A 25,207-nucleotide genomic window follows, 5' to 3' on the forward strand; every position below is an offset into this window, starting at 1 on the left:
ATAGAAAAAGACAAATGATAAAAAAAAAAACAAAAAAAAAAAACGACTCCTCACCTACTTCCATTTCCAGATCACAAAATATAAATGGCCGAACGGTGTTCTATTTATGTTAAATTAGCATTTCCAACAGATCTCCTCCTACCCAGACTAAATATAATCTACTCAACTATTTGTATGTTGTATGATAATTCTTATTGTCATAATATTTTATCTTTAGATTTTTTATGCCACGTGTAATGAATAGATAAATAAAATTAACATCATAAATAATTACTTCATCAAATTTTAATTGTTTTTGCTGTTTCATTCGCCTAAAAGGTGCCATATTGTAACTGATGCATAAGGGGTTTACTGTAATAGGGATCAGATTTAAAAGGACGAGACCTGAGTGGGGAGTTGGTCAAGAAGATGTTTGTTTACACTACATTTAAATATCTGCATGCTAGTATGAATGAGGGAAAACGGAGAGCAAGAGAGGGTATTCCAAAGGCAAGCAGTCTGCAAAAAAAATCGATCAGAATAGAAAAACTTCTAGCATCTTCCGGGACTTCTACAGTGAGGGGGGGGGGGGTGCTAGTCAAGTGAGTGAAAGGTTGTTTTTTTTTTCATTATACATAGCAAAAAAACATGAGCATGCGCAATATATAATCGTTAGGTCATATTTGAATGGAGTAAAAATGTGGATGAAAAATGTGAAAAGAAACACAAATGATGTGGAGGTGTTCTCAGAAATGTGCAATTTAACCTGACAGAACTCATCCATCTCAAGACTTAAAGATTTTTTTTTTTCAAGTTATTAAAAAGACAAAAAGAAAAAGAAAAAGAAAAAAACAGTAACACGGGTTTAAACATTAGAAAATATAGATTTTAATAAAAGATGTGTTTCCTATACAAATTTATTTTAGTAAAATTCTAAGAATGTTTTGTTTTAGGATTTTTTATGAATTGAAAAATAATGGAATTAAAATTGGGAATAATTTTAATATTTATTTCATGATAGTTTTTTTTTTCAATTTTATCGAAGTTGAAATCATAATTCTCAAAAATCTAAGAAATAACTAAAACGTTTTTTGACAGTTTTTTAATTATTTTGAAGTTTTCCCTATCATCAAAGAATTTCATTAATAGAGGTCATATATATGTGTGCAAGCATCTTATAAATAACCATTTTCATGTCTCTAGTGTCGACTTATTCTCGATTCTTAGCAAGTTGCAATCATCCTTTCACCTGAAAATCCTACATTAATTCTTTGAGACTTTCTCTTTATAAACAGAAAGAAAATCTATTACAACTTATTGTGGTTTCTATTTAATTCTTTTCCCCATTTTTTCTTTTATCATATTCTCCATATTTCATTTTTCTTCATTGTAATTCCTAATCTCAATTTAGCTTTGTTAAGTGATAGAAAACCAGTTAATTAGTCATAATTAAATTCTGTACCCCCACCCAATATATGTCGTCGTCGGCAGAACTCCGGATATGAGTATACATTTTTTGCTCATTAGGATTGAGTCAGCCCCAGCTACAAAGCATTTTAGGTGATCAAAGAGGTGCAACTTCGTGTCACCATTCTGGTACACCATTTCATGGAGTACTGTCTGGGGTGCATCTCCCCCACATACAAACTTGGAAATTTCTACAATTTGATGTGGTACATACAGCCCCTAACCTTCCCAAATGGTCACTCATTTGGTACTGGCCAGGTTCATCATTGCTTAACTTTGGTGATCTAACGGGAACCGGTGTGTCAATATATCGTTGGGGGGGGGCAAGGTCTATCTAAATGGTGCTCATTACTAGGGCTGTGACAAGAGAATGTTCTTATCATTGTTTTGACTCAAGTATATATCCGACGCAGTTAATCGAAAACCACATCACTATCTAAAAACATAAGATATTAACTGATCTACACTTGAGAGTCAAAATAATGAAAAGAATATTCTCTTGTCATAGCCCTACTCATTATATAGAGCATAATAAGAATAATAATAATAAAGTATGCTGAATATTGCATTAAAGCAGCAATTCAACATAATTATTATTTGTAGTAAGATATATTGCACCTGTGAGCAGGAAATATTCATTGGAACTAATATTGAGAAAAAAAAAATACTGACACTTCATAAGAATTGCTTTTTTTGTGTTTAGTCAACTTTCTCATGTTTGTTGCTATCATCAGTATCCAACGCACGCCAGCATGTCTAACAAATACGATGATCTTAATGATCTAACCATTTTTCTTAAGACATTTCTTTTATCGACCAATTATGGCAAAGTCAAAAGTTGGGTAATAAAAAGAAATTAATGGTTTCTTTTATTCTTTTGCTCAAGAATTGAGAAAAATGGTTAGATTTCTGGAAAAAGCTGATGAAAAAAAAACAAACAAAAAAGCTATCGTTTCAAAATATCAGTTTCTTTCAAAACTTGTTTAAATAAATCTCAAAATCAATAAAAAGTTAGAGATGAGTTCAATATCAGGGATGATGAATTTAATGTCGACAGAGAATAAAATTTCATTGGCAGGCATTTTGCAATCAAAGTTTTCATCAGACAAAAAAAACTTGGCTATTAAGCATAAACTCAGTTTCAATTGGAATTCTATTTGGCTCAATTCTCAACTGAAAAGACAATCAATTGTTTTTTTTTATAAACTGCAATGGTTATTATTTTAAGAAAGCATGACTTCATATTTAAAAGATACAAGCAATAAGTTAAAGGCCAAAAAGAAGCAGTTGATGAGGATGAAGATGCAGGAAGAGAGTGATGCAATGAGGACAAAGAAACTGTTACTGGGAAAAGACAGATTTCCAGACCTTTTTCCCATTTTCACGATTCACAACGGAAACATTCTCATCTCCAGTTAAAGCATCGTAATCTAGTTTAGCTGGATCAAGTCGAGGACGTCTTCGATGTTTTTCAATTTCAGGCTAAAATAAATCAAAAAAAATTTAATAAAAGTAAATATAATAAATTAGAATACAGAAATAATAAAAATATAAATAAACATAAAATATAAAACCAATTTTAATACCAAAAGATTTTTTTTTTCAATAAATCAAATATTTCAGTCAATATCTGACTATCTTTAGTGAAGTATAGAGTTTAAAAAAAAACAAATTAAGATTAAAGAGGAGAGAGGAAACCATCTGGCCTTCAGCTCAAAACCATATGCCAAAACAAATACTTTTTTGGCGCAAAGAAATTAAAAGGCCATGTCTGAAGAGAATGTTGGATGGTTTAGATTTTGTTGTCCAGAGAAAAATTAATCAAATGAGACAAGATCTAAATATTCAGCGTGTTCCTGCCTTAGTTTGTCTGTATGTTATGCTTTAAAAAAGACCAAATACAATTTTTTGATGGCCAAACTGTTTAGAAAAACTAAAAATTCGTAAAAAGTCCAATCTGCCAACTCTGGACAAGAATATGTAAGTTTGATGCCTTTGATGTAGACTTTTTTTTGAGTATTATTATATAAATAATATATGATCGTTGATATAATGGTGCGAGAGGGGAACTCATAGTAGTTTTAACGTGCAGTGGTTCTTCACCAAAAAAAAAAAAAAAAAAATCAGCGTAATGTTACATAAAAAAAGAAAACATTTGAAGAAAAAAAAAAACAGGGCAAAAAAGACAAACATTGTCTGGTCAGAAGTGCTGTACTGAAGCTGTAAATTAAAGATAGTTTCTTACAACGTAATTTTATTACTTGTATTGAACTATGTAGCACAATATTACTTTTTGAATATTTATTAGTACTTATTAATTTATTTTTTGGGCCAGTTTCATATTAAAAAAAAAAAAAAAAACTAATTTTTTTAACTACCCAGAAAAATATCTTTATCAATACTAATTAAATATATTTCTCATTCTGTGCTTGCTAGTAACAAAATAATACTTGAAAAATGGACAATTAAATAAGAAATGTCTAGTTTAAAAAAAAAATAAATAAATAAAACAGAGAGACAGGGATAAGAGTAAGAAGAAAAAAAAATGAATAGAAGATTTTGTGCTTGTCCAAAATGTCCCCCATATTAAAAAAAAACAAACAAAAAAAAAAACAGGTGCTGGACTGAAAGAGTAAATTAAAAATTGTCTCTTACAATGTAATTTATTTTTTGTATTGAACTATGTAGCACAATATTACTTTATTAGTATTTATTAATTTATTTCATTTGGATTGGTGCTATATTTAAAAAAAAATTTTTTTTGCACTATCTAGGAAAATATCAGTTTTATCAATAAATATTTTTTTATTAAATATATTTCTCATTCCAGCTAATAAAATAATGCTTGAAAACTGAACAATTAAATGACAAATGATTAGTGAAAAGAAAAAGCTGCATAATAGAAATAGAATGTAACAAAAATTTGGCAAATGAGCACAAACATGATTGAAAAAAATATTTTAAAAATAAACAAGAATAAAGATGGATGAAACAGAAGAGATAAGAGTAGGAGGAAGAAAAAAGATGCATAGAAAAAAGATTTTAGTGTTTGTTCAAAATTCTTCCTATATTAAAAAAAAAAAAATCAGTATTCGTGACAGAGAGAAAATATTGTATTAAAAAAAAATCACAAATTGATCAAGTAGTTTTATTTTGATAAAGATAATAATTTTTAAGCAATTAATAGGTATTTGTAGGCATTACATTATTAGTACAAATTTCAAAAATTATGAAAAATGATCCAATAGATGTGCTAGATGTATTTTTAACAAAAAAATATTCACGATTACTTTCTGACATTTTGTGTTTAAAAATGGTGGATCCTTAATTTAAGCCAAGGAAAGAAGTCAGTTGATCATACTGAATTGGTTGCACAACTCGTCCACATTGAAACAATAAAACTCAATAATTAAAAAAAAAAAATTTTTTTTATTTGATAAATTCTATTTTTACTTGTCATTTTTTCTACCAGATCATTTTTTTGGAATTTATACTAATTTCGACATAACAAGTAAGTACATAATACAGTTTTCACCTTAAATGTGAAATGTGTTGGTTTAAAACATTGCTAATCTACATAAACACCCAATTCTGAGGACAGCTACCAGATTACCATAGAATAATATGAAAGAAAGATTAATTTACTTCCAAGTCTTCATCTGTGAGACCAATGAAAGGTCTGTATTCTGGATTCTTCTGCATCCATTGGAGAAGGTCTTTTTTCATCGGTGCTTCATCACCTGAGAGAATAATACCTTCCCGCTGATGGACCATTGTGACTCTTTCATCTAGAAATAGAGAACGAAATGGGAAACAAAAGTTTAGCAATAAACATAAGGAGATTTTCATGCAGGAAACAATTCGAAGAAATCACGATTGCTTCAAATAATACTTTGAACTCGCACGAGATGAATCAGTTTAGTTTTATTTGGATTATTCAGACTACTGTTCTCATTTGGGATGTTATGCTCACAGCATTTCAGCCAATGTAACCTCTGACCTTCTTGAAAACAGTAATTTGAATAATAAATTACCCATCCTCACCTCAAAAATTCTGTAACAAGTCTTTAGTATTTAATCCTTGTTTGCACATTTTTAAAGATAAGGTAGACCACTACTATTATATTCTTCAGTTAAAAATTTATTTTTATTTCTTGGTGATCATTTAAAAAGTTTCATATTAGCCATCATCAAGGCCAAACTAAGTAATTATTTAAATAAAGTGTAGTCAAATACAATATTATTATTGCCAACAACATGGCACAGCAATAACAAGTGAAAATAGTCAGAAGCACAGTTTGATTTGTTAGCTTAAATGCTATTTGGGTCTGACTTTGAAAATATTAAAAAATAATTGTGTATTGAATAACATGGTACAGCAATAACAAATGCAAATTGGTTAGTGAGAAAATGCAACCAACTTTATGTTATAGATTAGACAAATGTTGATAATAAAATTTTAAAATAGTGAAAAAACGCAGAGTTATTTTATGATTTTAGATCTTTTAACGGAGATTCAAGCATACTTTAAAATTGATCACCAACTCCAACCTATCACTCTTCGGAGGAATCTGGGTTGAAAGATCTCAGAAGACCAATTTTTATTAACTAGTTTCAAATTTAAATCTACAATTGCAGTAAGATCCATGAAATGCTGTGATTGTAAGCTATCTCTCTCACTGCCAAAAAGAGGGTATGTAACAGCTGTGTTAGGAGTGTGATGCTGTGTGGACGTAAGTGCTGCCCCCCCTCCCCAGTTCTCACTTGTCTTCAGTGTAACGAGAAAGCACTGATCAGATGGATATGTAATACTGCGGCAAATCCAAACAGCACATTAGTTTTGATACGTTGTTGAATTCTTGATGAGTCGGCATTGGTTTGGCAATGCGACGATGGATGAAAACTGGATCCACCAATTCTTGCCAAAGTCAAATCAACAGACCACTGAGTGGACAGCAGCAGATGAAAGCCATCCCAAGCGATCAAAGATGCAATCATCAAGCAACACCTTTGCCTCTGCATTTTAAACTGCGTAAGGTAGTTTATTCATTGATTATCTTGAGAAAGGAAGAACTTTCGGGCCAAGATCACAGTGTAGTATCTGTTCTGATGCTACACTTCACCTTTTGTTCCTATTCAAAGTACCTCTTTTCAGGGAGCTGGATTTTTCCCATATTAAAAACAGACTGTGTCTAACTCTGCCCTTGCGGGGAAGCAAATAAATAGGAATACTACATAGCATGATTGATGCATTTTGAAGGAAGAAATGGTTGAAAACGGTCACAAACGAAAAAGTGTTCTTTCACCAAGACAATGTACCATGTCACAAGTCAATCCAAAAACAAAATGAATTGCACCTCAAATTGCTTTACAACCCACCCTATTCTACAGATCTGACCTCTAGCGACTACTGGTTGTCTGTAGACTTCAAAAGAATGCTGGAGGGAAAGATTTGACTTTAATGAAAAAGTGTTATTGGAAACTAAGGTATATTTTTAAGGCAAATAGAAATTATCCTACAAAAATGGCATTGAATTGTTACAGAAATGTGTATCATACTGGAAGGAGATCATGTTGATAAATCAAGTTGAATTGTTACAGAAATGTGTATCATACTGGAAGGAGATCATGTTGATAAATCAAGTTGAATTGTTACAGAAATGTGTATCATACTGGAAGGAAATCATGTTGATAAATCAAGTTGAATTGTTACAGAAATGTGTATCATACTGGAAGGAGATCATGTTGATAAATCAAGTTGAATTGTTACAGAAATGTGTATCATACTGGAAGGAAATCATGTTGATAAATCAAGTTGAATTGTTACAGAAATGTGTATCATACTGGAAGGAGATCATGTTGATAAATCAAGTTGAACTTTGTTTAAAAGCTGTTGTCGTTTTTTAGTTGTATTATATATGTAATTTCATTAGACTAAAAATGATGAGCAAAAAAAAACCCCACTAAACTTTGATCTGAGCCCGAAAACCAGGAGTATATTAGATAGCATCAAATAAATTAACAATGTCAATACTTATGGCTATGTTAAAAATGACGATTTCCAAATTCATCCAACTCCAATTATTACAAAAAAGAAAAGAAACTGACCATAATAATAATAAAATAAATCAACAAACATAATCCATAATAAAATATGTGCAATACATTTCACTGCAGTTAGAGATAAATTTTAATAGATTTTATTATGTTGCATTTTTTGGCTAAATTGATATCCATTATAATTTCCCATCTCAGTAAATGATTTATCTAGAGTTACCTGCCCCTTCTCATGTAAAAGCATTTCATACAGTTTAGAGTATGCCTATCCTAATGCACTGGCTTTTCAAAACCACATCTAACCTTGTGCCTAACCTCTTAAAGGGAAAGTAAATATACTCAGTAAATGATTTACGCAGAGTTACTTGCCCCTTTCTCGTTTAATCAAACAAGACAGCGGCCATCTGATTTACGTACCCGGATTATCCGTATTCTGAATGGAAAGCATTTTTTTAGCCATTTTCTCTTGCAGATTACTGGATAACATTTCACTTTTCCTTTTTCTTCCTCGCTTCTTTTTGAAATTTAAAGAGTCAACCTGAAAAGATTAAAAGAATGAGCTTTTTATGGAAAACAAAAACAATATTTTGCAGTCAACATTTAATGCCCTCTCCTCAAGCTTAAAATCCCTGTGTGACATCTAAAAGGTAGAAAAAAGATTAATCGACACGATTTGTCGCTCACGTAGAACTGACTCATGACATGTAATAATTCTAACAATTAGTTTTCAACTGACGAAATATAAATTTAAAATATTTTTTTACATTTCTATACTCTTTTTAAGGTTTCATTTTGTACAACTTTACTGTTTTATATGAAATTACGTATTTAGAGTAGTAATACAAATCTGCATACCTTACTAGATATCACACATTGTGCTATCAGATCGATGCGGAACAATGGTCTGTCAATGTGAGATTTCATATGGTTTACATACTCTGCCTTTGAAAGAACACGTCCACACATTTCAAAGATCCAATTTGCATGGTCACACGGCAAAGTCTCTAGGTTTCCTTTTCTATGACCTATTTTCAGCGTTGCACACTACATCCTCTTGACATGAAGAGAACAACAGTAAGTTTTTACCAATTCCTATCAAGCACCACGATCAACCATAGTCGTTTCCCAGGTGTTGACATTAATATCCGTATTCTTCAGACTGCTTTTGAAGCCATCCTTGTAGTGCTTTCTAAGCTTATGTTGTGGATGCTTACCCCTTGCAAGTTCTCCATAGAAGAGTCGTTTTGGCAGGTGACCGTCATCCGCAACTGTGGAGTAGTAATGAATTCAAGGCTAGAAACAGTGCTTTTTCTAGCACCTCTGTGTCCAGTACATTTGTCATTTGATGTTCAAAATTCTTCTCAAGCATTTAAGATGGAAGTGTTCTGAAACTCTGATGTGTCTCTGGGAGATTGTCCAAGTTTCCGCTGCATAAAGAAGCACTGTGAAAACATGCGCTATATAAATACGTTGTTTGGTGCTAATGGCGAGTCCATAATTATTCTACACCCTCCTCTCCATTTGAATGTGGGCATATATATCTTGACATCTAATGAACCGTCTCTGGATAAAATACTTCCAAGACTGACAAAGATACTCATCACATCAAGCCTAATACCATTAACCAAAATGTTTGACTGAATGTACTCCTTTCAAGGGGGGGGGGGAACATCACCATAGTTTTCTTCAAGCTGGTTTTGAACCCGAATGCATCAAAACTCTGAAAAATTGTCCATAATTACATGTTTTTCTCAGCAAGAAACTGCATCATCTATATAAAGAATCAAATCATAGAACACCATTGATTTTGCATTGAACATCTTAAGCTTAAAAAACTTTCCAGCGGTACTAAAGAGTAATAGTACACCTACGTCACAACTTGAGAATGCACACCCCAAAATAGCTGCAAAATAAATAGAAAAACAGAGTAGGAGAAGTAATATCTTGTTTAACGCCATTGTCAACAACTCTCTTCCTGATCTACATCAATGATCTCCTAAATCACATTCTAAGATCATTTGTAGACATTTATGCTGACGACATTACCATCTATGATAACACATCACAGACCGTAAATGTCCAAGTTCTCTCTGATTCTCTCTCCTTTGATCTTGAATATGTGGTACAATGGGGAAAGAGGTGGCTGGTTAATTTCAATGCATCTAAAACCAAACTTCTATCTTTACATCATCAATGCTCTGATCCCCATCTGGCATCAACTGAAATGAATGGCTCTAGTCTTGAGGAGGCTCCATGTTTTGACAAGCTTCTAGGTCTGACCTTTATTCCTGATCTGAGATGGAACATGTACATCAAATTCATTGCCAAGGTCGTTGGAAAAATGGTGCGATCCTTCTATCACTCCAGTAGATATATCACTGCTAATGCAATTCTCTACGTGTTTAAGAGTCAAGTATGTCCAAGGATGGAATACTGTTGCTACAACCGAGCAAGAGCTGCTAGAAAAAACCTTTACTGCCTTGACAGAGTTCAAAATGGACTTCATAGCCTGGTGGGGGATGCTCTTTTTTCTTCTCTGCAACCTTTTTTCCACAGAAAAGACATTGCGATCCTGTCTCTCCTTTATCATTATTTTCATGGCAAGTGCTCGTCTGAGCTCCAATCTATAGTCCCCGTTGCCTTCAATGAAAAATACTTGTCTAGCTGAATCCACTATCAATTTCCCCTGCTCTTTATCTGTGTCTAAGCCTAAATGTAGATTCCATGAATACAGCTTCTTTCTTAGAACTGCACGCCCGCAGAACTCGTTTCCCTGCTTTTCAATTGATTACAATTTGGTCATCCTCAAGTCCAATGTGAACCTTATCCTTGAGGGGCCTCTGGGCATTGATAAGTGATGACTCATATATATATATATATATATATATATATATATTTATATTTATGTATAAATAAAAAGCTAGCCATTGAATGCAACTTGAGCTTTCATATCCCGGTACAATTCACTAAACATATGCACAAATGTCGACGGATAACAACCAAACTTACTAAGCATCTTCTACAAAGCATCCTTATTGACCGTGTCAAATGCTTTTGTCAGGTCAACAAAAAAAAATAAATACAAGGATATTTGTTGCTTAACATGTTGTACCTGGTGAGTGGAAAATGTCCACACTCTCTTCCTGAACTAAAGCTGCACTGACTTTCCGATACCACCAGTAGGCACATTTCCTCCTGTAATTGGTTAAGTAAAACTTATGCAAGAACTTTACAAACTCAAGAAGGGTAATTCTACAATGATTGTTATAGACCGATTTTTCTCTTTTACTCTTGTAGAGACGCATAAGAATTCCATTGATCCAGTCTTGTAGAATGGTTTCACTCAGTTCTGTACAATGAGGTCAAAAGTTGCCTGATGCATATTCTCACTGAAAGTTTTCATGAGCTCCACCAGTGTTCATGCTGGTGCTTTTCCAGTTTTGATTTGGGTCACAGCCTTATCCACTGCCTCCATTGTTGGAGTTATTCATTCAGTGCTTTATCTCTAATTGAGGTAAACATGCAATCACATCAACAACAGATGGATTATAGAAGAGGTTACAGAAATGTTCCTGCCAGTCTTGATGAGTAACATTATTTTTTTTACTTCAAAAGGAACAATCGAGCATAAAGAGGGGCCAAACACCTGATGAAGAAGTCCAAACATTTTTTTGAGTATTTTCTGTTAAAGGCAAGCAGACATTCTGATGATATGTTCGACCACCATGTTTTTCATCCATCTCAGCTCTTTCTGCAGAATGGTTGTTTTCCTTGTAGTCCTTAACAGATGCATTACCTTGTGCATCTTGGGGAAAGACCTTCTCATAAGGACAGTGTTTTTCTTGAAGTAGTTTATTGATTTCCTTATTGTTCTCATCAAACTAATCCTTATTCTTCCTTTTTTTTTGAAGCCTAACACATTTGAACCAGTCATATATACTTGTTCTTTGTGGTTTTCTGAGGATCCATGAAAAATGACATTGTTAAATCTCTCCTTCACACTTGTTAACCCTCCTCTGATGTCCTGGAGGGTTACCATACTGCGAGAACTAGAAAATACCAGGTTGGAATCTGGCACGGGATAGTATTTCCTCGATGGAGCAGACAGGGCTTCTTAACCGTAGTGAAGATAATTTGTGTATAAAGAAAACTGCAACATAAAACCTGCAGTTGAAATAACTGCCGGCCATCTTGCTTCTGCTAGTCACTGGAGCATAGTTTTTTTAAAGCCAAGGGAGTGGTGTAAATGTGATACAAGCTTGTGTCACTTAAATCCAATGATGTACATTTGTTTGTTTTTCTCAAATAGATCCTTAATGTTTTTTTTTTTGTTATATAAACTATCCCTCATTGTTAAAAAGTCAGTGCACTCAAGTAGAATGTGTTTAATTGTGAGTGGAGTTTGGCATGGTATACATATGGGTTGATTTTCTTTTCTCAAAAGATATGAGTGGGTTACCAATGATGTGCAGATGTCTCATGGAATATATAAGAAATAGAAACAATAGATGATGGAATTAAAATTGAATAAATTACAATATTTATTGATCCATCAAATTCTAACAATGAAAAATTGCTAATCCATGGATTTTCAAAGATATGCTCTTTTCATAAGAGGATAAATATTAGAATAAAATGCACCACTGAGTAACAGAAATTTGAGAATATATAAAATATATATAAGAAACCTTTTGCAAAAAATAAAAGTCATTTTCAGACAGAATAACAAATTAAATCTATTAACAAATTAGCCAGTCAATCAATCAATTCCTGAATTATTTTAATTATTTTTTTCACTGGCCCAGAAATGTTTTTGTTTTAATGGCAAGTAACTTTATCTATTTGTTTATAAATTGATATGTGTTGGACATTTTTATATTCTATGGACTTTGATTTTGTTTTGAGCTGATTCTTTGGATTTCATTGTTTTTCAATCTTTCATTGGATTACATTGATGATGATTTTTGGACCTTGTGGATTACAATTTCATCAGTTATTAGCTTTTTGGATTTTATGATAATCCCTTCAACACATGAAATGACTTGTTCTTCATTGTGAATATTGTTGAATACAGTTTCATTATTTGATTTTTTCAAATCCTAATTTTTTGTCTTGCAATTTTACACTTTGCTTATGCTTTAGATTTCAGATTCGTCTTTTGCCTTCAGATTTTTATTTCAGGGGTTAATTGACTGGCTGATTGATTTATTTTATTATTCTGTTGAAAATGCCTTCTTTCTTTGCAAAAAAGTTTTACCGAAGAAAGGTGTGGAACAAACGATTATATTTTTTTCACAAAAAAAAGAGCTCATTTTTAAGATGCTATATGAAAACAATGGCCAATGCTAAAAACACTAGCAAACAGTTAAAAATTAACTGGGGGAGAGGGTGATTATGATTAAAACAGTCATTGTAGGGTAATTTCAATGAAAAAAAAGATACTTGAGTAGTTTATGCATCATGCTGAAATAATATTATTCTTAACATGAGGACAGGACTTCTTTTTAACTATTCTGTGCTTTCATCTAAGAATTTAACAAAAGATATTGTAAAAAAAAATTTAATAAAACAAACAAGCTGAGCAGGTGAGGTCCCCCTCCATGAGTGAAAAATTTACTTTCACCAGGACTTGTGCAAATTTTTTTTAAAAATCCAAGGTGTGGTTATTGATAAAAGTGCAAAGAAAGAAACAATTTGGGGGTAATTTTACCCCTATAATGCCCCCCCCCCCACCGGCCCCACCAGTGGTGCAACCAGAGTTGTCCCAGAAAATATGTTCTGACAACTTTCACCATGACTAATGTGCGCACAAAATTAAAAAAGAAAATCCGAGGTTTGGTTATTGAGAAAAGTGCAAACAAACGAATGGATGAACGGGAGTGAATTACTAGGTTCAATATCTCCTTTGTTGGTGGATTAAAAATACTGTTTACCAAGCTACGATTTCATTAACTAAGTGTTTCAGCATCTTCTGGCAATTACGTAACCTGCCCGGAATATGCTGGCAATAACATACCTATTCTGCACAAGTCTGAATTATACAATGTTTATTGTATACACAGTCATCATACATAATTTATTGAAGAGAAGTTGCTATTTTACTCAAAGATTATGGGAAAATTGTTTTGCAACAGTATTAGGGTCCATAAATGATTTGAAACACTTTCAACTGGGTGTAGTAAATTCCATAGTGTGTGATCGTATCCATTAGATCAACCAGAAACTTTGAAAGGACCATCAGAGGCATTGATATGATTTTGACTCTCTGAAATTTCTTACTGATAACTAAATGAGACAAAAAGTTACAAGTTCTTACCATGGATGTAGATAGATTCATGGCTTCCGTCACACTTTCATTGTCACTTGAAAAGGCACTTGGGTTGATATGAGAGAAGGTTAACGCTAAAAAGAAAAAGAAAAATTAAGGAACAATTTGAAATGATTCAACATTGTAACATTTTTCAAAATCTTTTTTAAAAAACAAATTGTATTAAAAAATGTTATTTTAAGTGCATTGAAGCATCTTTATAAGATGATCTGTACATCATTCTATCATACCTAACTTTGAAATAGCAGCATTGTCAGTCGGTCATACCTAACTTTGAAATAGCAGCATTGTCAGTCGGTCATACCTAACTTTGAAATAGCAGCATTGACTTTGTTAAACATGCAGATTGAACGAAAGCATTTTACAAATGAATGTTTTCTTGTTTACCTTTATTTGTTGAATTTTCTTCTTTCTTTGGCAGGCAGATTTTATTTTTGCAAATCTTGACTTTTATTCCTTCAACCTAAAAAAAAAAAAAAAAAGAAAAAAAAAAAAGATATAATTTGGCAACCACTTGAAAATAATTCCAACAATTTTTTTTTTTTTTTTTTAAACTCCTTTTCTCTCTCTCCGAAAAAAGGCATATTGCCATTTGAACTATTTGAGATTGTGTCTAATGGGACTGTAAAAAGTTGAGCAGCAAGATGTCTGTTCACATTATGTTTAAACTTCTGCAGGTTAGTATAGTCAGGGAAGCAGAAAACAAAGGGAATTCCAAAGTCTAGCAGTTCAGTTTGAGAGAAAAACTATTAGAGTAGAAAACTTTCTGGCATATAGATACCTTAACAGGCTAGGATTTTGCTACTTGTCGAGTTAGTTGGGAGTATGTATGCCGAGGGGGCACAAGTGCTATGAGTTCATCAGAGCACATTCCATTAAAGTACTTGTAAAAAAGGCATAGGGATACAACATTGTGGTGATGGGACAGAGGTTAGAGCTTGGCTGATAGTCTCTAATAGGTTATCACACTATTTTGAATCCTATATAAAAGGGAGAGACTAATGGTAGATACATCAGCCCAGACATGACAACAATACTCCATGCAAATAATAGCTTTGTATAAAGGATACTCTTAAGTGCAAATAATTTTCTAAGGAAATCAATAAAATTACATTTTATCCTTCTTAAATAAAATCCTGAATAAATTCATGGCTGCTATCAAATCTTGCAATCAGCCACAACAAGGCATCATTTGAAAATAATTTTTTGGTTCTTATTCATTATAATAGTGAAATCAAAATAGGGAATCTACTTAATTGCCATGTCGCAATAATGAACATATCCAAAAATTATGAAAAATAAGATAAAAAATTCTTAATGAAAACAGTTTTTGAAGACAACTAGCAAAAATTAATTTAATAAATTGACTAAAGATCTTCAGTTTGCACTCAATTTTTGCAATTGTCTTCAAAAACTATTTTCATTAATAATTAATTTTCTACCTTATCGCATTTTTCATAATTTTTGGATATGTTCATTACTGTGACATAACAATTAAGTAGATATTATTGGTTTTATGTGAAATTCAATATTTCGATTTTCGCTATTATAATGAATAAGAACCAATTCTTCAAATAGAAAAAAAACAAAAACAAAACTACCTTAACACAAAGATAAGAAAATTTAGTTATAAATGACATTCTGCTGGAGGCTAAAAGTGCAATCCTCAGAATACAACTGCAAATTACTTAAGACTTCTACACAATCACAGTTGATGGAATGAGAACATTTTACACGCCTCAAGTGAATTAAATAAAGGGTCCTGTTTGAAGTTTGACACGATACATCTGAAGAAGGTCATAGGTTATATCAACTGAATGTGAAAATAATACTTAAGATGAGAACAATCCTATATATCTGCTCTTTGCCCAAACCACTGTCTCTCCAGATTTCCCTGTATTCTATCAGCTGCCTCAGATCTTCAGGACCACAGTTAGCGTCATGTGCAATTTGCTAGATGTATGTGGATCTATGCCATCCTATGCCATGGAGTCCACAGCAATACATTTCTCACCAGCTCTTGTTTGCTCTGGCAAATCGTAGATCTCCCTCCCTGATGGTAGTAGATATGGTAGGTAGGTTACCATAAAGTTGCTTCTTTGTGAGATTATCTTGCCAAGATATATTTAACACTGTTCATAGCATATGAGTATACATGCTGTCTAGTTTTCTTTCTGTCAGAGAACAGTCCAATAATACGAATTACCTTAATAAGATTAACATTTAAAGAAATACAATTTGGCTTTGTGATTTGCAAGCCTATAAAATTTGAGATACTTTACAGTTGTAATGTATACAACGATTTCATAAATTCATGATGTGTTATGGAAAACACGCAAACCATTTGTATGCTTCGATAAATTCATAAACACAACAATGTTTTAAGTATAACAATCATCTGTTTTGTGATATCTATTCAAATTAACACCAAGTATTCAACTTCTAGAAAATACCAAGAATGAAACTTTTAAGCTGTGGTGACTTCTTTTTTACTGTAGCAAAGCTTAACCAACACATAGTTTTTAACATCACAAAAAATGAAAATGCGACGATAGTTGTAAGCTGTGGCAACTTTTTTCTTCATTTTTACGACTTAATAAGAGATCAAATGCAACAATAGGAAATTATATTTTTTTTCAAACAAAACTTTTTAATAAAACAAAGATGAAAATATTAAAAAAAGGCTGCGGGTTTTTTTTTTTTTTTTTTTGTTCTGAACAAAGCTTATAATATTAATAACACCAATCTAGTTTTTAACATCTATATATATAAAAGCGAAAATGTGTGTATGTTTGTGTGTCTGCTAAAAACTTTCGACAGACACAACAAAAATGCACAAACTCGGTATCATATTGAAGCTCCATCCTTCGCTCCAAAAATATCGAAATGTTAATTTTTTCACTCCGAAATCGACAATTTTTGACAGGAGTGGGGGTGGGGGGTGTCAACAAAAACGGCCCTCTTGACCGGTTCTACACATGTGTCAGATGACGTCATGACCTGATTTACTTTAAATAGTTGAAAAACTGAACAAATTTTATGTATGTCGCGTTAGGTCAGTTGATTAGTGCGTTGGTTCATTATCTAAACGTTTTGGGTTCGAATCGTGGTGTGAGATGTCTTCTTTTTTTTTTTTTTTTCTTTTTTTTTTTTTTTAAATTCAAATATTGAACCAGTGTTATTTAAGCCATTTTTCATGTAACGTTCGTTTTTCTGGGTTTTTTTTACTTCGCTTATCCACACCCGACCACACACCCAAAAACACCCGGGTACCCACCAATTTTTTAAATTTTAATATCGAAACAGGCTTATTTAAGCCATTTTTCACGTATTCGTTTTTCTGTTTTCATTGTTCGTTTGCCTTACGTTAGTTTTTTTTTTGTTTCGATGTTTTGATCCCCCCCCCCAATTAAAACATTGTTTTGTTTTTTTTACTTCGCTTATAACTAACAAACCTATGTCGTCGTCGTAACGCTCGACGACTTCCGGGTGCGCACCTGTCAATTTGGTTCTTACTTAAATAAATTCAAACATCTTTCACTAACTCATTCTGGCTGGCCGATTTTATTTTCAAACTTTGCCTCAGGGCTTCGGGCTCCCGGAGTCGTTACGATCGCTTACAACTGTTTATATAGCTACGATTTGGGAACACAGGTCGCCTCTACATTTATTTACGTTGACTTTTATGAGATTCATGCTATTTCGCTCTGTCCCGTTTGTCCTGCTTTTTAGTATAAATAAAGTGAAACTAAATTCAAACCGGGTCGTGTTCTCGGCATCGCGCCAGGAAACGTCCAGAAGCAACTCCTCTTATATCAGACAATTGCTATTAAATCTGGACAACGGGGAGCTGGTTTCCCCTACTTCAACATCTGTTGGGGAAAAGGCCAGTCAAAGTTGGGTAAACAAACCCAAACGCTGCCTCACAGCAAAAGTTAACTGCGTGACTCATTAATTAGGTCAAATGGAAGCAGCAGAGTTAACTTTTATTGCGGCCACCAGCCAATACTTAAATAAATTCAAACGTGTTTCTGTTGTATGTCACTGTGGCCCAGTGGTTAACGTCGCAGGTTTTTTTTCACACTTTCATTTCCAACTTTGCCTCAAGGGTTCGGGTACGATCCTCATACTCACCTACCAAAACTTTTTTTTTTATTAAATGAACGAATCTCTTAGTAAACTAGAGTTGTCTCCCTCTGCACAGTGACAAACTGTAAAACATTTTTTGAAAAAAAAAAAAGAAAAAAAAAAACGCCCGAAATTTGCAAAAACTGCACCATTTTCTAAATACAAATTTGAAGCAAAAAATTGGGATTGATTAGTAATATTCTCCAACTAGCTGTATCTACCATGCATTGCCTGGTAATTATATATTTTCTTGTAATTTGATTTAGTTTTTTTTTTTTTTTTTTTAAAGTTTTTATCGCTCCTCCAAATAGTTTTTGTTCACATAAGAGTGAAGTAACTTTGTATGAACAGGGTTACATTTAAAAAAAAATGTTTTTAAAGATGGCAACCATTTGAAACTAATTCTAACCTAGACAACAAATTTTCTGAAAGGAATCAAATAACATTTTATCGCTAACATATAACAACAATCCCCAAGAAAAACTGGCAAACCAGAATAAAATATTATTCTAAGAAAAAATAAAGAGACTGACTTTGCTTTATATATTAGACATTGTCTTTCAATCATAGAAAAGTAAACAAGTCTAAAGTTGTTGCTTACCTCTGATGTGTATTCTGCAACAGGTTTTATCTTGGAAGCTTCCATAAAGCTACTTTCTCCCGACTCAATATCACTCAATTCGGGCTTGGGTGTGGATCTATCCAAGGGAGTAGTACTGCAGGAATCGGACGCCTGGGCTAAGAACAGTTTTTTAATTTGTGGCCATTCACCGGTCTCGATCGTATAACAAATATGTTCAAGACGTTGGAACAAAACTTTGTCCTGTAAAATGGGAAAAAAAAAAAATCAATTATAGAATTCAAGGTTTTAACTTTGATGCACTCAAAATGTTTGCATTGTTCTTTTTAAATCAGCTATATATTCGGATGAAAAACAATGTTTTTTTTTTTTCAAACTTAAGATATAAAATCTTTTTTTTTAAATGCATAAGCAAAACATTTGAAAGAGTAGTGTTTTTGTTTTACAATTTTGTGTTTTGATTTAATTTTTGTGCATAAACGTTTTTGAATTGTATATTGATTTTGTCCAACAAAGCGGTTTCAGAAAGAACTGTCTTTTTCTAACATGAAAGGTTTAAATTATGCTTTAACCATAACCAAAATTATAGTTTAGCTTTCAGTTCACCATGTCAACAATTTTTAGGGTATTTAATGCTGAAATACAATGATAGGTCAACATTTTTGAGGTTATTTAATGCCTATTGGGAATGAATTCATTATAAATGATGAGTTAAACTTGTGTTCTGACAATGGACGAGTTTGTTATACGGAAAAGAGAAAGAAATGGAGAGGAGTTATCAGGACAGTAAATTACCTTGGGCCAGGACGAATCGTTAGCTTGCACTGGATAGTCCAAATCCAGGTCTATATCATCAGAGGCATGGACAGAATTCTAGAAAAAATAAATAAATAAAAATTAAGTTTTAAAAAGACAAATTCTTTTATTAATAACAAATTACAATCAACTTCATAAAAATAAGTGAAGCATGCATGGTCCTCCGTGAGTGCACAGTGAACAAAGCATTAAAAAAAAATGACTAAGTTCAGCATGCCTGCCCCTCCCCATTTAGATGTCAAATCCTGGTGAAAATGAACAAACAGTGCAGTTTTAGGCCTTAACATATATAAATTTGAGTTCTGCACCATGCAAAAAAAAAAAAAAAAAAAAAAAAAAAAAAATTTACTAGTCCATCACTTGCCCCCCCACCCCATTTAGCCCAAAAGTCCCCAAGGCCTTAACATATTTAAATTTGAGTTCAGCAAATATGGTAAAATAGTCCCAAAAATGGAAGGTTTTTATTAGCCCTAAAAGAGCCCCTGGTGCACACTCAGGAGTTATCGCAAAGTATAGACAAACAAAATTATATAGAAATCAGTTAGTTACAACTTTTCAGAAAGTTTTATAAAAATCCAAGGCATCAACTTCTTTTAAGCACAAAAGTGTAAATTTTAGTCATTTTAACCCAAAAGGCATCCTTAAGAGGGTAACCGGAGTTTTCCCGGAAATTCCGTTCTGTTACTTTTTTACTCTTATCATGTTTAATGTTTGTGCAAAATTATTTTAAATTCCAAGGCGTAGCTATTGAGAAAAGTGCAAACAGATGAATGGACAAGGGTGAATTTACAGGTCCACCCTCTTTTTTGTCGTGGGACCAAAAAATATATTATAAATCAAATATTAATTGAGTTTAATATTATGTTTCCGAATTTTTGAGATGAGCATCTATTTATTATGAATGAGGATTTATTTATTTATTATTTATTTGATATTAGGATTTATTTATTTATTATTTATTTGATATTAGGATTTATTTATTTATTATTTATTTGATATTAGGATTTATTTATTTATTATTTATTTGATATTAGGATTTATTTATTTATTATTTATTTGATATTAGGATTTATTTATTTATTATTTATTTGATATTAGGATTTATTTATTTATTATTTATTTGATATTAGGATTTATTTATTTATTATTTATTTGATATTAGGATTTATTTATTTATTATTTATTTGATATTAGGATTTATTTATTTATTATTTATTTGATATTAGGATTTATTTATTTACTAGCTGGACACCCAGCATTTCCCAGTCATACAATACGCTTAAACATGATATTTGAATTTATGCAAATTGTATGTGTATTATTATAGAATCAATCCTCTATTAATTATTATATATTACGAGGAATAAATTTGCCGGTGCATTAATTCGCAAAAAAAAAAAAAATAAATAAATAAATAAATAATGATAATGTGTTTCATCAAATTCCATCTGTGTTTGTTTATAATATGACATCAACTGATATTTGGGCTTGACGATCAATGCCCTGGAAAAGTAACTTCTGATTAATGTTTAGTTTTGAAATATGCAAATGAAGAAATGATTTGCGTAGATCGTAAATTGAACTCATTGATAAGATAAAAATCCAAATAAAATGGTGAGATACACTCGAGCTTGAACTGCAGTCGAATGCTCTACCGCCAACTTATATCTCCAGATGACAATATATCCGGTTTTTTAAACAAAAAATGATTTGGTAAGATTTTATTATTTCCCTTGGTTTGTGTAACATAAAATATTCCCCTGTAAAAATTCTTTTTTTTTATTCATAAGAAAAGACTATTTTTAAGATTGGATTTTTTTTTTTATTTTTGATACTTATCGGATTATTCTCTGTACAAAACATATCTAAGAACACTGCCAGACATATAAATTATCATTGTGTGAAATTTGTAAAAGATAGGCTCCGAAACAGCTGAGCCGGTGGGGAAAGAACTCTCACACAAAGTGAATTTTATATGAGAGTGTAGATTTTGAGATAAGGATTTATTTGTTTTTCATTTTGAGGTGGGGATTTGTTTATTATTTATTTCTTTTGAGATAAGGATTTATTACTTATTTATTTGCTAGCGGTGGTGCCCAGGTGTGGAGAGGTGGGGGTTAGGGATCGAAACAACAATGGGCAACCCAAATGGAAAGAGGTGTTAAAAAAAAAAAAAAAAAAAAGTAGTAGGCAGGTTCAAACCCGTAACACAAAGGAGGAAAAGAAAGTGGAGAAAAAAAAAACAAAAAAACTAACGTCTTAGCTGATGCAGCCATTACGAAACCGGAAGTCGCAAGCTTTGGAATTAAGGGTAGTTAATCGAAAGACGACGATGACTTGCAAAAAATGTTGACAAAAAAACTGAACCCTCCTTGTAGAAAACGGCCCAGTTGAAGATGAAAGAATTACTGTTTTTGGTCAATTTTTCGATATTTGTTGTCAGAGAGACCAAGCTTTAAAATGACACAGATTTTGTTACATCGTGACGCACCTGTCGAAAGTTTTTGCTAGACATAGAAACACACACACATTTTGCCTTTTATATATTAGATTAATTATTCATATTTCAATTCTTCAAACTACTATTCTCATCGTTAGTGTTATTTTCATAATGTTTTGGTCGATGTAACCTCCAACCTTCATGTATAACTTGCAAAACTCATGAATCTTCTTATCGAACTCTGAAATCTGCACGGATTTTCGAACGGAATCCTTTATTCAATCCACGAGGGAGTATTTTTTTTTTTAACATATCATTGCCACTTATCAAGGCCAAGAGGTCACATGAGGATAAGGATTAAAGAGTGTACAGTAGAAATTGGACAGTAGTAAATTTTTGTTCTTGTTTCATCAACCATAACTGGGTAAAAATCTTAAGTAATTCACAAATGTATTTTAAATGTTGCCTGCACTGAGGATTTGAACCTTCAACCTAGAGAAAAGTGTAATTTTACAATTGAATTTTACTAAATACTTTAGCCACTATGCCAGGGGTGCTTGTGTATAATATAGTACACTTGCCCTGACTTATGTTTTGACCATCAAAACTTAGTGAAAGATAAATGTGACAATAGAGTTTTGTGTATGTCGAAAAAATTTCAGTTCCTAAGTAAAATATAGGAAGATAGCATTAAATCAACACTAGACTGTACAAAAAATTTATATATATTTCTGTGGAAATATGTTCTATTCAATTATATTTCAACTTATATTTATAACAATTCTTAATTTATGAAGCTCAATGTAATTACAGAGCATATAACAAAAAATGACAAAAGTCTATATTCCAAATTTCATGATGTTGACCATCTTACAATTTATTCCTTTAAGTACATTTACATGCATTATTCTTGACAACACCTGTTTCGTAGCAAAAAATCATTCATTTAATTATTATATCAATCAATGAATCTATTCTGCCCTTAACTCATCAGAAGAAATAGCAGCTATCAATCTATTAATAGAAAATAAAGTGCATATGGGTATGATTACAAAATCTGAAAATTGTATACATAAATGTGTGTGTGTGAAAGAAAAAAATATGATCCTACAGTTGTTATTGAAAGTTCATTTTCTCGCGTTATACAAACTTTGCTTTATTGTAATTTTTTGTCATATATTTGATCGCTTATCATCTGTTCCATTTTTTCTTATGCAATCTGCTGAATTCTCATCCTTACACTACTTATATAAGCATCAATGGTTGTGTGTCATAGTAATTGATATATTAACAGATCATTCAAATATAAATAACGTTTCAATAAAGAGTTAAATTTTTCAAGAAATCTAAAGACATTATTAAAATCTTCCAGGATTCTATCTAGGGCCACTAGGGGTAATTATCAGTTGGATTCATAAAATTATTAAAGTATGTTAAAATGTAAAGAAATGAAATGAATTTTTTTTTCTTCTTAAAGCAATAAAAATGCATTAAAAAAAAAAAAAATGATTAAAAAATGTATTTTATTGGAATTTTAAATAAATGATTTTGTTTTGATTTAAGGCCATTTGGCAGTTTGTATAGCTGTCTGCAAGAACAAGTAACTTTTTTTTTTGGAAAAAAGCTGCTTTTTTTTCTATTCTTGTCCAGAATTACCCACAAAAAATAATCTGGATGATGTATGCATCTGTGATGGAATGAAAACATCATATTGCAAAAATCACATAAATTTAGTTTTATTTTTATTAAAAAAATAAAATTTTATGAGTAAGCCAAAAGAGACTGCCTCGCATCACTATCTTGAAGAAACAAGGGCAGATAATTTCACAATTTAAACCAGCAAGATCAACTTTGTAATGCCTACGATTTCCCATACTTTGTTTGGAATCGTTTAAAAATGATTTTTTTAATGAAAATAAAACTACCTGATCAATTTCGAACATTTTTCTGTACTTTTATTTTTTAGTATACGGGAAATTCTGAACCTTTTATATTACTTGACTTCATATTGCAAATTTTAGTTTCAACTTTTCTTTGAAAATCAAAAATTGTAAAACATAATATTTGAGATTCTGTTTCCAACCATCAATTTATCCCCGAACGGACAACCCAGAGTGAATAATGCGTAAACCTCATTTTTAAAAATTCTTTTAAAAAATGATGTTTTCCAAATATCCTACCTGTAAAATTTCATCTTGATTTATTTTAAAGACATTCATTGGTGCCTTCTCTCCTTGAGCCTGCACTTTTGTTAGGCCCTTCATATCATCTTCAGCCTCATCGTCAGCATCTTCATCTTTTACTGACAATTTCATATTTGCATTTTTCATGAACAGTTGCTTGTCGATACTGTTAAGTCCAAGCTTGCAGTCATAGTCTTCCTCCATCTTTATATTCCTATCCATGATTTTCTCTTTATCATCGATTTCAGACTTTGGGATATCATCTTCCGTGTCGGAAAGATAGTTGCTGTTCTCTTTACTTTTGACGGATTTCATCTTCATGCGCAACGACACTGCATCATCAACATCATCTAATTTTTCATCACAGCTATCTGAGCCATTGTGTTTCATCGGACCTTTACCAAATTTAATTTCACTGTCCGATTCAGACGAGCCACCAACGCGACCACGGAGGACACTGTCTTTTGAATCTGAATCGTCACCTTTCAAACTTGTTGATACACCTGGAAAAAGAAAAGAAATAATCAATTTGTTGTAATACAGCGTCGCCCCCACTTGATGTCTACCATGGACCTCAATATTGTTTCTGTGATCTTCTCTTTCATTTTTTGTTTTGGCCGTGTTGTCATCTCACATCGGCAGCTGTCAAAGGGGCAGCCCAGGGTCACAAGTATATAAGGATAGGTTGTATTAAGGTCGAAAATAGAGCCTATCTTTAAATTCATGAATGCAGTCTTATTTTTTGGTGTCAATTAGTGTCTTGAATTCAAAAGGAATTTTTGAAAAAAAAAAAAAAAAAAAAAGAAAGAAAAAAGTCTTGGCTGTTAGCACCTTAAAAAAACTGCCAAAAATTGAGATTTCAGGATAAAATGAGAAAATATTGCTGATTTCTGTAGATAAAAATATTCTATGTGCTTGGAATTGATCTATTTTCTTTTCTCATATTAAAATTGTATTCATGGATATTATTAATGGGATATTTAGTTGAAAAATTGAATTTTGGGTGCATTTTGGGGGGTTTTTCAGGGTATTTTTACCCAAATTTGTCTGCTGCATTCAGAGAATCCCTACAGTTAGTCTCCCTCCATTCACCCTCAACATTTAGGTTTGCTTTCAACAGACCACAATAAAATAGACTAGTCACAGAAACCAACTAATATTCACTTAAATTAAAAACATGAAGCTAGAAAAAAGTAATCATTAGAAATTAATAAAAATACTAACATGAA

At 32.0% G+C, this 25,207-nt stretch overlaps 1 protein-coding gene across 5 annotated transcripts in view; it reads right to left on the reverse strand.

The window, feature by feature from the left end:
- LOC145284930 (ATP-dependent chromatin remodeler CHD8-like) overlaps positions 1–25,207 on the reverse strand; it is a 181,019-nt gene that overhangs the window by 23,628 nt on the left and 132,184 nt on the right. For all 5 annotated transcript variants that reach the window (XM_080134026.1, XM_080134025.1, XM_080134028.1 and 2 more), the window contains 8 exons: positions 23,976–24,481; positions 19,335–19,412; positions 18,561–18,782; positions 14,219–14,294; positions 13,820–13,905; positions 7,921–8,041; positions 5,092–5,234; positions 2,815–2,928 (listed from right to left, as the gene is read on the reverse strand). In XM_080134026.1, coding sequence (XP_079990152.1) covers positions 2,815–2,928; positions 5,092–5,234; positions 7,921–8,041; positions 13,820–13,905; positions 14,219–14,294; positions 18,561–18,782; positions 19,335–19,412; positions 23,976–24,481 — 1,346 coding nt within the window. The remainder of the gene's footprint in view (positions 1–2,814; positions 2,929–5,091; positions 5,235–7,920; positions 8,042–13,819; positions 13,906–14,218; positions 14,295–18,560; positions 18,783–19,334; positions 19,413–23,975; positions 24,482–25,207) is intronic.

This window comes from Euprymna scolopes, chromosome 9 (genome assembly GCF_053919585.1).
Source record: "Euprymna scolopes isolate OS-2025 chromosome 9, ASM5391958v1, whole genome shotgun sequence".
Lineage (NCBI taxonomy): Eukaryota > Metazoa > Mollusca > Cephalopoda > Sepiida > Sepiolidae > Euprymna > Euprymna scolopes.